Raw genomic sequence first — 16,135 nt, 5'->3', positions numbered from 1 at the left:
GTTCCCCGCCCCGCCCCACTGCCATCCCTAAATGCAGAGTATCAGGAAATTTTGAAGGGGCTGTATCCTATGGTTGGGAATTTATGTTAAAAGACAGTAGAATTAAATTTTTTATTAGAAAACATTTAACTAAATTAGTTGAGAAATTTCTCATATAAGTTCCTGTCTTCTTAGAAAGAGCTCTTGATCTGTGCATGCCTCATTTATGGCACGGGGACCTGCAAACTTCTTTTGACAATGCTTGGGTGTGATGGATCTGTATTGCAAAAACAATGTTATGGTGAAACCTTATTTTCGAACACACATCTTCCATCAGTTTTTTAAATTTGTTAGGTTCCCTCAGCTTTGAGTTCTGTAGAAATTTCAGGTGAATGGGCCAGTAGTTTATTTACCTCCAAGTAGACTCCCATGCTTGGACAGAAGTGTCTCTGGGATTGTTAGAGAGCCATTGGGCTTTAGCCAGGCCATTCTCTATATTTGGCTAGGCCCTGTCTGGATTGCACCGTGTCTGCTTCTGAATGACACCTTCCAAGGCACTGATCCAATCAAAGGTTTAGAAACACACATGCGTGCACAGCAAAGTAGGGCTGAATTATAAGACTTTTCATGTGGGGATAGGAATTATTGATAAAATCTGGGGTCTCCATTGTGAATAGCACTAAAATGGGAGTGTTTGAAAACCTCCAGCAACACGTTCAAGGTGTTGGATCTGGCATGTTGCCTGAACCCAGATCTGACCTCTCAGCAAACAGGGGATCTCGGGTGGTCAATGCTATTGAAGTTAGGCTACCAATCATTTGAAGGTCTGGGAAAATACAATGACGGAAATCCACTTTTCCTGAAAGCTGCCAAGGGTACTCAAGGTGAAGGCATCAGATTCATGGATAAAGGAAAACAAAGGATGATAAGAGAATATCCATGCACCTCACCTCGCTTCATTCAACGGGAGACTATGTGGAAAGAAAAATAATCCAATGCCAAGAAATAAGATGACAGTAATCCAGAGTTGGAGGGGGCTCATACCTCTATTTGATGAATGCCATCTTGGGGCAAACTAGGCCGTGACAGTCATAATTGAAGTGGGATTTGATGATTATGGTGTTAGGCCAGAGATAAAGGATCTGATCCTTGATATCAAAATATACACCTGTTCTGAGAACCGGGGTACTCACCGTAACTTGAAAGGTGTCGGTGTGATTATTCAGTTGATTCAAATATCAACTATGCGAGAAGCTACCAAATGCCCAATTTTTTTTTTTTTGGGTTGGGGGGTGAGGGGGGCTTATGTATTGTTCTTACGAAATAAAGAGCAACACTGTCAAAACATGACTTCCAATGTGGTTCCGTTAAATATGCTTTAGGATATTTAAAGCCATTAAAAAATGTGCTGGTCTTGGTAAAATTCCCAGGTTTGAAAGGATGTAACACTTTTAGTAACCAAAGCTACTTGACAAGCTTAGCCTTTTTCAGCTACAATCAACTCAGAGTAATGGTCAAGGTTGTGCCAGCAAATCCTTTGCACGTGCAACCTAGCGATTGCTGGACCCATTAACATGATGGTAGATGGGACCATGGTATTGTGTTTTTATCATTATGATGATGATGATAAATGATTTTATGCTAAAAAATTTATGGCCATCCATATGGGCAACATGTGCTTATCTTATTCTTACTACTTAAAGACGGGCCATGGGCAGCATTGTGGAAAATATTGAGACAGTTATACCTTTTTTTTTTATGACATGGGATGCGTTCTCGTATATATGTTATTTACAATTTTGTTTTAGAATTTCATAGTGGGAAAAAATGTCCCCGTCACACACACGAGAGAGAGAGAGAGAGAGAGAGAGAGAGAGAGAGAGAGAGAGAGAGAGAGAGAACCAATATACTAATTATTAAAAAATCAGATAATTAGAGATAATTTTCAAGTTATAGGATGTGTGTATGACTGCATGTGAGTGTGTGTTATGTGCATGTATGTGACCTGTTCGTAAGAACGGGCTGTTCTCTAGTCCTAGTGATAAATCCGGGACCAGAATTCATGAGTGAAATATTGCGTCTAAATCCGTGTTCCTCACTTTGCTACCAAATAAGGCCCAAAGAAGCAATAAAGATTGCTGTTCTTACCAGCCCACTTATGCAAAGTATCATCTAATGGCCTTCACCCATTTGGAGCGCTAATGGTGGCAGATTCAAAGGTAAGACCTAGTAGGGCCTAGATCAGACCAGTCCGGTTCAACAACCAACTAGGCTTGGTGTCATGCTGAGACATGGTAGGCATGAAGAGACTCTCTATCCTTTCAGTAACTGTGGCAGATGTTCCCCACTTAATCACCAATATCAGTATCACCATACATGACTATGTTTCATGTATAAGAACCTGTATCAAGATCATTATCCATGATGATCAACACTGATATCAGGTTTCACACCATTATCATCATGATGGGAACACCATAACCATCATTTCCTTTGACATTATAGGAATTCTCTCGACACACCATCATTCTCTTTAAGTTTAGGGGCGAGCTTAATAGCTATAACCCTGTTAGGATCAGGGCCAGGCCAGGGCCATCTCTGAGGGTAGCCTGATTGAGTTTGGCTCAACTGGAAATGAATGGAGCTATCAATCACAGAATGTACAGTTAAGACAGTAAATAAGTGAGAAAGAAAATGCTACTTCGGCCTGTTTATTTATTTTGCGGCATGCTGTAAAGAAAGAAGAAATACGATTACACACACCAACACAATGGTTCTTGGAAATCATGTGCTCCAAACAAGAGAACATAAATTGAGAGAGAACCAAGCCACCCACAAGTTTCTCTCCAAAGTTTCTTATGAGACCAGTCTCCCATCTTACGCAAGTTTCTGCTTCTGCATTCACATATTCAAAACTTAGGCAATGTTTTAACAAAAATGATTGCAACTTAAGCGCAGCTTAGCGCAGAGAAGATGAAAAATGCACAATCTAGTTAACCTGAGTAGCCAAAGTTGCCACAACTGAAACTTAATATTTTATCGGTTGGCCACTTGTTCGTCAAGGCATTGTTGGGTGCTTATTTTCAGGTCTATGAAATTTGAGTTCTTAGATCTTACCCTTTTCTCTTCTTCCATTTTGGCTTTGATGAGCGAATAGAGTGCTACTCCAGCAATAGCAATAACTGTTCCAATTCCTGTTTGGGTAGAGATCTTGTTTCCTGCAGTTACATAATGATGATGTTCATAATCCAGCCTTGTTGGCAAGGTGGGAAAGGAGAAGCAAAATACAGTTGATAAACAAGAGGTATGTCAGTAAGTACCGAAAACTATGATTGAGAATCCAATGACGAATACACGCTTCAACACGTTCCCAACTGCATGTGTAAGGGGAGCTACCCGTTCTAGCGTATTTGTTGCCAGCTGAGAAAAAGTCAATCGAGGCAATGATCAAATTCAGTTGAATTATTTTTCCAGTTGGGGATGGGTTTTAAACTTTCTGGTGTTTAACTTCTCTTATGACAGTTGGGTATACACTAACTTTTTATTTCTTGCTTTGGGAAAAGGAGACAACCTGCCCTTATAAAAAGGTGTGTGCAAATTCAAGAGATTGCGTGTTTAATGAGCACGAGTCTGCAGTATCATGTGATTCATCACATATTGTGCATTCAACAATCAGCATATTCTCTGTTCTACCAGTGCAATTATATGAATACAATCTTCAGATGTTCATATCTGCACCAATGCTGATAAAAGATAGTGCACGTTCAGTAAATTCTTGGTTAAGATCTGTTTACTGCATCTTTTCACCTGTATATTCTCATGGTTTTTTAGAAGGCTTTAAGCAGACAGTGGCCCATCCAGCTAAATGAGGTGGAGAGTGGATACGGTCAGAGGCACACTCCCTGACCTTGGATCCCATTTGTCTGAATGATGAATGGCATCCAAAGCTCATGTCAGGTGAGCTGTTGAACACTCAAGCAATGCAATGGCATTGAAACTTACAGTAGTCTTGAGGAAAGTTTTGGGCATTTCAATTTCAGGGTCTTGGATGCTGTTCATTCTCTTCTAAATATGAACAGCATCTGGAGCACCCTCATGGAAATAACCATTAGCTCCCAATGAGGTGAGGCATAGGCCTCAACATAAATAGCACAAAGTCCAAAAATAACAGAAAATTACTATAAAAAGGAATTGGATGAATTAGAGTATTAGAAGTAGTTCTCGTCTATACCCACTAATTGACTACAAGCGTCAACTGCCAGTCAACAAACAACAACTAACAAGTGCCAAGTTACAGCAACATGCAACAAGTGAACTTAACAAGCACCAAATCAGTCACTATCAGGTATCCTCTGCCTGAATACCAAGTGCATATGAATAAGCTAGTCCCTTAACAACCTGAGCTAAAAATATTAAAGAAGTCCAAAAGGACACTAAAGCCATTTCTTATGAATCTAACACGTCAAATCTCAAGTCATAGAAAAAACCTTATGGCGAGAAAAAGTGCTATTGGAAAAAAATTGCAAATACAAATTCTGTTTTCCCACTTTTCCTGTTCCAATCAACAATTAAACGTTTGAAGAATAAACTCAACAGTATACCTTAACATGTAGCAAGGCTGGCAACATTCTGGAATACGACACTTATTATCGAAAGTCACGATGAACTCAATTTGCTTTTTATTTTTGGAGTGCATCTTGAACAAGAGTTGTAGGATTGATAGGAGAAAGGGTGAACAACAAGGAAGCATAATGATGTTATGATTTTGCTACGTTATTTATTAAGTAAACCCCAAATCCAAAGTTTAATTTGCAAGTTCCCCTTAATCTATTATCATATAATCTTAACACGTGGTAGTGCATTTTATATAAAAAATATTACATGTAGAATCAAGAAAGGTTCACTGAAATCAATCACTGTCCAATCATCCTTTGGTGTAGCGAAGGGTTTCCATTGTGAGTGTGCATATGCATTTGTGCTTATAGTTGAGATATTAAAGTTTACTTGTTTGTATGTGTGTATTCCTGTTTTTGTTTCTTTTTTTTATTTTTTAGAAATGTTTAGATTTACAGTGGATACTGAAAATCTTTGGTTAAGGCATAGGTGCAAGCATCTAAAGAGCAATTTTTCATGAACTGCATAAAACGAGTGTTGCATTTAAAACAGTTTGGAGTGGATGGTGTACCTGATTGTAAAGATGGTAAAACATGCCGACCCAAAAGAGATCAGAAAAAAACTTGGTCATACCAACTTTGGCAATGGCATCTTTAAAACCAAACTGTAGCAGCTGAGGACCCTCAACCTGCAAAAAGGCATGACATTCCAATTCCAAAAGCGAATACTAAAAAGAAAAAGGTGATGTGCCACATCATTCTCTGTTATCGTACACACGAACTGGAAGCAATACTTACGATGATAGCTGGAGGAATGCAGACGAACAGCGCAATGATTGAAATATATGCGTAGACATTGGTACTGTCCATGCCTGTCTGCAATGCCCACAGGATGAAACAGTAAATATGTGCCTATGGGGGCACACACACACACACACACACACACACACACACACACACACACACACACACACACACACACAGAGAGAGAGAGAGAGAGAGAGAGAGAGAGAGAGAGAGAGAGAGAGAGAGACCATGGCTTTCTTTGAATAGATACTTCTATATGTAAATGAGATGTTAGAAATCATTGCACTGATAAATCCAGTCCAGTTGAATGATAGCTCAGTTAATGATGCAATGGACACACCTGAAACATTCAAAGTTGGATAAGTCCAATTCAGCTGTCATAGGGAGATGCAAGGAGGCAACTGATAGTGATTAGTTGAGAAAGGGCATCAATATGTGTCAAAAAACAGTGAAGGCAATGATTTCATGATAAAGTCCTCTGTGGGAAATGCAAAGAAAGCAGCAGCCAACTATGAGTTCGATGATGTGATCTGCTATATGAATGGTTTTATGTAATGCAGATATAACCTGGCAGCACACTGGCCACTGCCTGTTTTGATATAGACAACATTTAACAGAAATACCATAATTTAGTATTTAGATTGAGATAACGTTAAGGGATGCAGGAAGATGCTTACCAATAACGACTGGTGCAAGAGATAGCCATAAAGTCAGTGGGATCTGTTGCCCAAGAATGAATTGGGAAGCAGCAGCATTGAAGAAGGGCTCCAGAGCTGCTCAGCTGTCATTCTTTTAGTCATACATTTTAAATAATCTATATACATAAATGTTCAGTTTCAAGCCATTCACTTAGAGATGACCAAGATATACCTTTGATGGTATGGGTGAAAGAAACTGCTACTGTTGCAAAGGATACATTACTAGTAACATGACCAATGGCATGGCAGACAGCAACAGGAACCAGTAGTTTGAAGAGGTTGGAGTCTAGAGGCTGCACAGAATTGCACGAGCTCAGAACACATGACCCAGTTAGCATGCACTAGACAGTAAGCCTCATGGCATATGAAGAAAGCAAACTTAAGACAACTCACAGCACGTTTGGGGAGGCCAACAACCCAGCTTACTAGACAGTACAGCACACCAACCAGCAAATGCACCACTGAGACAAAACTGGAATGCTCGCCAAACAATTTTAGTAATTCGAGAACCGATATTATCAAGGTTTCACAAACCAAGAGACAACAAAGATAGCCAGCACTTACTAGGGATACGGGAAATAATTGTATATCTTTTTGTTCAGAATGTTGAATATAACATTGAGAAAGTACCTGCAAATGAAATTGTTCTTCAGACAAACTCTTTCCACCGTTCATCAAGTCCTAGCAACAAACATATTTTCTCCATTTTCTACACTATCCTCAACTACATACAAAAGTCAAAATTAAAGTGCTTCATTATTTTAGCAAACATCATTTTCATAAAGTAAAGAGGCACCACTCTATCTTAATGGTAATGGAGGGTGGGGTACTAACAAATCCAAAGGAGACCATGCCCTTAAGGATGATGATGAAGATGAAGATAGTGCTGCAGATGGAGATGCCAACAGAAAAGATGATGTTAATAAACCTGTCTCTCAGGTTTCGACTCAAGTGGTGATGTTAACTTATGGTCCCCTCAAACGACTATAGGCGTATGCACAAGATGGGAAGAGAACTCTTGTTCAGCGCATATCAAAACTAGTCAACAGCATCCAATCATGCAAGATTCTTTTCACGGATGCCTAGCCAAATTGATGCAGACTTTTTAATATAGTGAGAAGGGTAGGTGATCGTGTTCCATGGAAAGATAAAGCCTTGGATTGGAGGATCACTTGTAATACTGTATTATGCTCATGATGTAGCATTGAGGGGGCCATAATCGCCCAGCATTCCTTGTAAAAAATAGAGGCACCACTCTATCTTAATTTAAGCATATAATGAATCCGCCCATTATAAGCTGGAAGATTTCCCCCAGTGAGATTCAATTCGAGATACCTTGGTTATGATAGGTTTAATTATCCCATTCAATCCATCCAACAAGATTAGATTACAAAAGATTCATGCTCATGAATGATGTGGTGGCAGTAAGTTCTGTAGGCCCTACATTAAATCGAGGCAAGTTATCAAACACAACAATGTATAAACTCAAATTATAGAATGAATTCTTACACAACTAACTACAAGTTGTACCTTGGACTTTATTAAATGATAACTACCTAGTCATGATCTCATCTTTGTTATGAATCACCATGAGAATAAATCAGCATTCAATAATTCACCACCACCACCACCACCATCAATTTTTAAACCTCACATGTGATATCCCAACAACCTGGTTGTGATTTTAGAGTCCTATGTTGGCATTCATCAAAACAGAACTGGAATGTAAAAGCAGAAATACATACTGGTAGACCCCATGGATGAAACTAGCGTACACGGATGCTCGGCGTTCTCCTCAACTTATCGATGCCCACGATGAGCCCAGACCATCAAGTCGATGGTGAGCAGGACCCTAAACCCAAATGAGAGAAAGATGACACCCCTTGGTTGCACTCATCAAGCAACCATGCCTCAATTTATAGTGGGAGGAGAGTGGGTGGTTACCACAATCAGTGGTTACCCTGCATGGGCAGTTGCAATAACTACCTTGTAACTCCCATGAGTTATGCCATTCCATGATGTACTCATGTCAAACTGGATCACATCAGGTTGGATCGGATCCATATTCCAACATTCTCCCACTTGACCCATTGACATGAAAAAATACTTCATCAAGGTTTTACTGTTATCTTGATTGAATTTTCAATGTGGGTTCACATGCTATCCTATATCATAAAAATGAATCATAAAGAAGAACACCTCTTTATGAAATGTCATATTTTCATGCACTACAATATAATTCATTTTCAGTATTTTAGCATATTAAAATTAATTTTATGAACAAATTGGTCTCTAACCCATTCTATTGGTCTTTTAACATTGTTATTCTACTATTTTCTCTACCAAAATGAGAGATCTTTATCTAGAATTAACAATACACAAAACTATAGACCATCAATTTAGCTTCATAAATATGATCACATATAACCATAATATATTGTCATATATCAGAAGGAATCAAACAGACCCATCTCCTTTACATGTTGAGAATATAATCCTGGTGCTAGCCTTTTAGTAAGGGAAACCACAGTCATTTCCTTCATACTGATTGTATTAATACATACTAGATGATTTTTAGTTATTTTTTTAAGAATAAAGTACTTTAACTCTATGTATCGATGTAAGGTTGAACTCTTATTGTTATTTAATAAAGACACGACAACTTCATTATTACATAAGATTTTTAGTGTTCTTCTAATAGAATCCATTATGCCAAGATCCATAATGAAGTTTCTAATCCATATGGCCTGAGATAAAATCTCGTATAAAATAAATAATTTCTGCCCCAATGGCTTTAAGAAATTGCTTCATTGTCCTGCAGTGAGAGATGATACCTTAAATATTCTTAGTCACTTGCGATTGCAAAAGCAACATGATAAGATTATTCAAGCACTCCCACTTCTCATAGACATCCTTTTAAGCGCTCCCACTTCTCATAGACAACCTTCAGAGAAGTTGTTCTATTCTCCATATGAGTGAGAGATTAATCGCTCTATACGAGTTTCGTATTGAAAATGTAAATGCAGGACTCTTTATTATTTACCTTTTTTTAGACAAGCATAATTGGACCATTATCGTTCCACTTTGATGGAAACGATAATACTTATAGTTGCCTCATCTTGTCAATTCACAAAGAATTGACTTCAATTGGTGAAACTAGCAAATCATGTAACTAGAGGCAATGCAACACTGTACTTTTGGGTACGAACATGCTTTATGGGTTGATATATACATCTACTATTATACTCTATGTAAATTTGGAACACAATGACCTATCTTTGAGTAGAATCATTGTTTCATAAAGTCACACACAATCATAATACCGAATCTTAACACGGTCCAAAGAATCTTCAATCAACATAACTCAGATTACTTTGGTAATTGCATGAGTCAGTTAATCGAGATCTTTTACCGCAAACATATTCGTATTATGGAGCATGCCCTTACACACATGATAATGCATGTATATTAATAATGAAATATGTATTATATCATAAAAAATACAAGTTCATGCTTTACCTTATATGCATAAATAAATTTTGATAAAAACACATCACAAATTTAATAAATTTAGTCATAATTCATGCTTAAATATTATGCATAATTTTAAATAATCATCAAATGCATAGAAAATGCCATACTTTCATGATAATAAATACTTATAAAGCATGAAAAATAACAAAAACATGCTCTTTTGGGTAAAACCCAGGGTCCTCATGCTGAAACTGGTCTAAAGATGCTCTGAACCGGTCTGAAATGGCCCCGAACTGGTCAACTAAGGGTTTGAACCGGTCCTAGAACTGTTGAACCCGTCCAAAACATGTACAAAAGTCTATAAACCCTTAAAACCAAATGAAAAAGTCCCTGTTCCTTCACTGATTCATGAAAACAAGGTCTCTATATTCAAGAACTAGTGAAAAATTGATAAGAACTAGTGAAAAACTGATAAGAACTGGTTAAAAAATGTTATGAATCGTTACTGGAACACCCCATATTAGTCATAAAACCGGTTCAGGTGTAAATAATTAGGGGTGGCAAAATCTGACCCGACCCGCCAACCCGCTTCTTAGCCGGGTTAGGGTTTGGCTTAAATGGGTTCGTGTCATAAACGGGTCGACCCGCCTAACCCGTTTATTAAACGGGTCATGTTAGGGGTATGCCAACCCGTCAACCCGTTTGACCCGTTTAATAAACGGGTTAGGTGGGCGGGTCAACCCGTTTACACGAACCCGTCAACCCGCAACCCGTTTATATATATATATATATATATATATATATATATATATATATATATATATATATATATATATATATATATATATATATATATATATATTGAAGTTTTATGTTGATGTTGGTAGTATAATTCCATATTGAGATTTGCAGAAAAAAAGTATAATATGTATTTTTTTCGTGTGTTTCTAATTGTGTTACTCGGATTGGATAGGTTTTTCGGGTCGGTTATCGTGTCTATATTATCGGGTTGACCCGTTTAATAAACGGGTTGCCGTGTTGTGTAATCGTGTTGTGTCGACCCGACCCATTTATTAAATGGGTTAACCGTGTCGTGTTGGGTTACCCATTTAATAAATGGGTCGTGTTCGTGTTTGCCACATCCGACCCATTTAATAAACGGGTTGTGTTCGTGTTGAGGTATTCTGACCCGCCAACCCGTTAACCCGACCTACCAACCCGCCGACCCGATTGCCACCCCTATAAATAATGCATGAACCCTATTTCGGATTTGATCCGATTCAATCCGGATCCAGATCCAGTAAATAATCTGAGTCAGATCCGGATCTTGGGTCTGGTCTGTCCAGATCAGATACAGAACCATAAATGAGTTCGGGTCGAATTCGGATACTCAAATTAACCCATCTAAATTCGAACTCAATCCAAACAGGACCCGGGTCGGATCCAGACCTCAACTCGATCTCGATCCGGACCCGGGCCATACAGGACCCAGGTCGGATCCAGAAACCCGACACAGACCCAAACCCGGTTCAAACAGGACTCGGGTCAGATCTGGACCACAACTCATCTAGATCCGGACCCGGTCCATACAAGACCCGGTATTAGTAATTTAGATATTTGATAAAAAATTCAAAACTAAAAAAAACTCTAATTTTGAAACTTATTTACTTCTGTTGCAGGAGGGCCATTAGTTACTTATTTGGAGACTGTGATGAGAGTAAACTTACCAACAAGTAAATAGGAAGAGAATTCAACACGAGTGATATGATATAATAATTGAAGAATGAGGAGACGTTACCACATGAAGAAGAAGAATCCAGTGACCAAAGCAGGATATTTCTGAGCAAACCCAACGGGAGAGATCTCCCCTTCCCTGCAAGACACAAGCACACCCACCGGAGAATGCGAATTAAGCGCTTCGCTCCGATCCTGCGGCGACGCGATTCCGAAAGGAAAAAAATAAAAGGAAAACAGACCTCACCCGGAGGTTTCTCCACCTTCAGCTGCCGCGGCGCGGACGGGCTGAAGGCGAAGGTGGTGCTGCCTCTTCCTTAGTGATGGCCAGGCTGTCCCATCCAGAAGCAATGCTGGCCTCAGCTGGCGACCGGAGACGAGGTTCCCACCTCCACCTACGGGCTTGCTGCTGCACCTCACCCATCCGCTCTCTCTTCCACAATCACCATCCCTACCAACCTTCTTGCTCTGGCAAAGATTGGCAATGCTCCCTGCTGCAGATGCTGTGGTGCTCGCCATTGGTGAGCAGTTTGGCAAATTGGTTTTGGGTTGTTAGTAATCTGTTGGTGCAGTTTCCCTTGTCAGAGGGACATGAAGTGGAGAGTCGCTCTCTCCCTCTCTTTAGGTGGGTGGGCACTAAAGCATTATTGGTGGAGGGATGGACAGACCCTTATCCATAACCCAATGGATGAATGGGCGATGTGGCACCGTGTTGTCCACTCGTCCAAATCATATCGTCATCTCACTCGCTTTTCCTGAATAATTGGGTTGGGCTCCGAACAGTATGCCCGCTACTAACAGGGAAAGAAGGTTCGATCAGATTGGTGGGCTAAGTTGGGCGTGTAAGGTGGACTCCATGGCAATGTTATCAGTATCGTCCTGAATCGGTTAATTTTTAATAAATATAAAAAATACCAAAAAAAAACTTTTTAAAAAAAATATTTTAATGATTTTAACACACATAATAATTTTTTATTATTTTTGGACCGTACAAAACTATTCAGTTGAGTATCCGTGTACGCCGATACAACTGAATCGGTGGTCCAACGATTCAGTATCGATACTGACAATATTGATTGTCTTCACAGTCAAGCTGGGCACATCGAGTTGGGGTGATCGAGCTGCTCCAAGATTCAGTGCTGCTGTCATCTCAGGACCGACGTAGGCCACCCATAAACGTCAAGAGGGCGGAGTCGCCCTGCTAAAATACACGTAGCGTTAAACCTGCAAATAAACGGTGGCGGGAGTGGATGGTAGGTTTCCCATGCTTTATACATCTACTCAAAGCCCAAAAATCTCACCACTGACAGAGCGCGCAAACACACACACACACACATATATATATATATATATATATATATATATATGGCTCTAATCCCACATGATCGATTTACGAAGAATCTATACCTGAATCATGTATTTTAGATAAAAAAATAATATTTGAAACTTAAAAATTTACAAAGATGTTAGACGATTGAATTTTCAAAGTATAGGAATAGAACACTTCAAGAGCTGCTCACTATAAAATCAAATACATAAATCACATCTGTACTGTTAGAATTTAAAAATAAAACAAAAAAACCTAAAAAACTCATTTAGTACGTTTCATTTAGCACGACATTATATATATATATATATACACACAGTTGAGGGGGGGGGGGGGGTTTGGGGCAAACAGGGATGTTGAAAAAAAAACTGGTTTGATAGTCGGGGCTTGTGGGGCAGCGCCCCGGAAAATTTTTTTTTGAGATATAATAAAAAATGGCTACAATTATTAATAAAAATCTATTTCATATGGACAAATCAAACAATTTGCTGCAGTCAGGGCTGGGCTACAAAAATGGATAAAAATCTATTTCATATGGAATCAGGGCTGGGCTAGGACTCAGCTTTAAAAAAAAAAAATTTTTTTTGACTGTTTCGGGTCCCCCTCCCAGATCCGCCTATATATATATATATATATATATATATATATTGTATCAAGCACATGTGCTAGATTTAGAGCTTAGTTCTACATGTGCCACCACAAGCTAGGCGCTTGGGTCATCTGTATGATAAAAAAAACAGAAAAAGCTAGAAAACCCCATTAAGCATGTTTCTTCAGTCTAACCAACCGGGCTCCGCTTGTCTGGTAGGAGCAAATAGTGTACGTCACCTTGTGTTGGGATGTTGCATGTTCAAAATCCAATGGTATAGTCATATAACTGTTAGGGGTCTGCCTAACCCCAGCTTGCCTTCCAAAAAAACAAAATGTTCATTCATTATATTTCACTTCGTGCAATTTGTGTTTAGTGTGTTGAATAAGGCATAGTGACAAATATCATGAGATTTATGAAAAATCTCATGATAATATCACGAGACATTGCCTGAAAGTTTAAAAGGGCAATTTCTTGCGAGATTTTCAAAATATCGTGAGATTTATGAAAAACATAAATATCATGATTTAAACACAATATTTGAGTTTTAAATGGCTATTTATCATGAAAAACCCATGTATTTTTAAAAAAATAAAATTTATTAATAATTTTTTTATAAAAATGATTTTTATATATTTTTAAATTTATTTTTTTATTGCCGAGATTTTGCTGCAAAAATGCAAGATTTATGAAAATTTTTCAAATTCTCGTGAGTTTTTTGAAAAACTATATTTTGCCGTTTTTAACTTTTGTCACTAAGGAATAGGGTGTAATCTACGAAAGAGCAACATCTTTGTATCATCATTTTCACCAAAAGCATTGGACAATTTCACTAAGGGACAGTGGCGTAGCTAGGATTCATGTGAGCCGGGGGGGGGGGGGCAAACAGGTGTGTAGGAAAAAAAGATTTTTTTTTTTGAGATAAAATAAAAATGGCTACAATTATTAATAAAAATCTATTTCATATGGACAAATCAAACAAATTTGCTGCAGTCAGGGCTGGGTTAGGACTGGGCTACAAAAATGGATAAAAATCTATTTCATATGGAATCAGGGCTGGGCTAGGACTAGGCTTTAAAAAAAAAAAAATTAACTGTTCCGGGAGGCAGCCCAGTCCTGCCACCCCCCCCCCCCCCCAGCTTCGCCTCTGCTAAGGGAGCCATTGATTGTCATGAAAAATAGTCGAAACCAATGTTGTTAAAGCCAGTTCATTAACAAGTGATATTTTTTTTTTCAAGATGATAAAACCGGTCCAAAATCGGATCATATCACTTTTTAATCAAGCCATTTCAAAAGTTATCCTTATTTAATTATATGTAACATGTAAAGGTATCAATTCAGAGCAGAATCGGCCCCATTTGGGTGGTTAAACAAAAAAAATCAACCCATTTTTTTAAAAAATAGTTGTAATTTCGTGTTTTGCCAGACCCGGGCCTGACCCGAGTTCTGATTAAGACCCACAAATTTTCAATGTAAAAATGATAAAAAATATTATTTTATCAGGTATGGTTTGGGTCTGGTTCATGTAGTTCTTATTGGGTCACGGTATGATTTTTCTCATAGTAGACCTGATTAAACCTGAGTTCGTACCCGATACCATACCTGAAAATCTAGTCCAAGTCAGGTTTCACCTAGGTCCAAACCAAACCCGACCCGTTGACACCCCTAATTACAACTGGTCGGCATGGAAAGCACCAGTCGCACCCCCTGGTGAGTACCAGACAAACGCCGCTTGTTCTGCCCAAGCGTCGTTTGTCCGGTGCATCAAACACCGCCTAAGAGGCCAATCAGATTGAATTGGCCGATTCATATCAATTTTGATAGCATTGGTCAACACTAACAAAGTTGTGCCCGCACTTTTCAAAAGCTGCTTTAGGTTTGAGAAAAGTAACTTTTTGGACAACTTTCTCCAAAGAACTTAGCAAAACCTCATGAAACCTGAAACTACTTTTCTCTCTCTCTCTCTCTCTCTATATATATATATATATATATATATATAGAGAGAGAGAGAGAGAGAGAGAGAGAAACTAATGAAGAGTACCAATGGGGGCTAGGCTTCTCTGATAGGAGCAGCTAGTGCAAGTCACTTTGTATTGGGACGTTGCAGGTTCAAAACCCAGTGGTATAGTTGTATAACTCGTAAGAGTCTGCCTAACCTTAGATTGCCTTTAAAAAAAATTTAAGAAATTAATGAATATAAATTACTTTTTATTTAAAAAATTTCAATTTTTTCTAGTTGAAATGTTACATATGTGTTCTACATGGTTTGTTTAGTAGAAAACTTGTTTTGGATCATATGATTACGATACATAATTAGGATTTTAAAGGAGTTTAAAAATCTGCAGCCCACAATGTGCCAAAATTTCACATTTCAAAAGATCATGTTTTTACATCATAAATGCAAGATTCATGTCTCCATCCTTATCAAACACTCTATGCAAAACACATCTATGTGGTTATATTGAGTTGATATAACTTGCTCATATGATTCTGACTCATTAATTTCTTACCTTCATTAGTATCAAATATTTTTACACACGCATGTGCGCGCACATATATATATATATATATATATATCATCGAATGCCCAATCGTCGAAGAAGAGCTCCAACATGCGCATTTAAATTCCGCACCCCATTTAGACCGGGGATGGAGGACTTGAAATGGGGATGGAGGTTAAAATCCAGACCCATGCGGTGATGGAGGTGGGGATTTTGAGACGGGGCTGGGGTGGAGACCAGACCTTGTCCCTCGCACCGGTCCACTGCCATCCCTTAAAGGCCGAATCAGACTGATTTTGACAACATTGCTTAATGGAGAAGGGTGCATGTGAAAGAAAAAGATAAAAACAAAATGTAAATGGGTTCCAATGAGAAAGCTTGATGCTTAAGTTAGGATGAGCCGCATCCAAAGC

The 16,135-nt window shown here is 38.6% G+C and overlaps 1 protein-coding gene across 1 annotated transcript; it reads right to left on the bottom strand.

Annotated features, from left to right (window-relative positions):
- Positions 1–2,662: 2,662 nt before the first annotated feature.
- On the bottom strand, positions 2,663–12,038 carry LOC149836811 (triose phosphate/phosphate translocator TPT, chloroplastic-like). The gene is made up of 12 exons (XM_090005591.1): positions 11,553–12,038; positions 11,370–11,444; positions 6,662–6,727; positions 6,491–6,569; positions 6,270–6,390; positions 6,077–6,172; positions 5,627–5,739; positions 5,391–5,468; positions 5,165–5,281; positions 3,300–3,399; positions 3,097–3,197; positions 2,663–2,874 (listed from the first exon to the last, which is right to left on the bottom strand). Exons 1-12 carry the CDS (start codon positions 11,822–11,824, stop codon positions 2,857–2,859), a joined length of 1,236 nt encoding a protein of 411 aa, XP_089861717.1. The 5' UTR covers positions 11,825–12,038; the 3' UTR covers positions 2,663–2,856.
- Positions 12,039–16,135: the final 4,097 nt, after the last annotated feature.

The sequence above is a fragment of the Nuphar pumila genome, chromosome 5, assembly GCF_984573655.1.
Source record: "Nuphar pumila chromosome 5, dmNupPumi1.hap1.1, whole genome shotgun sequence".
Taxonomy (NCBI): Eukaryota; Viridiplantae; Streptophyta; class Magnoliopsida; order Nymphaeales; family Nymphaeaceae; genus Nuphar; species Nuphar pumila.
Note: the sequence above shows the minus strand (reverse complement) of the source record. Positions and strands in the feature narration are given on the sequence as shown.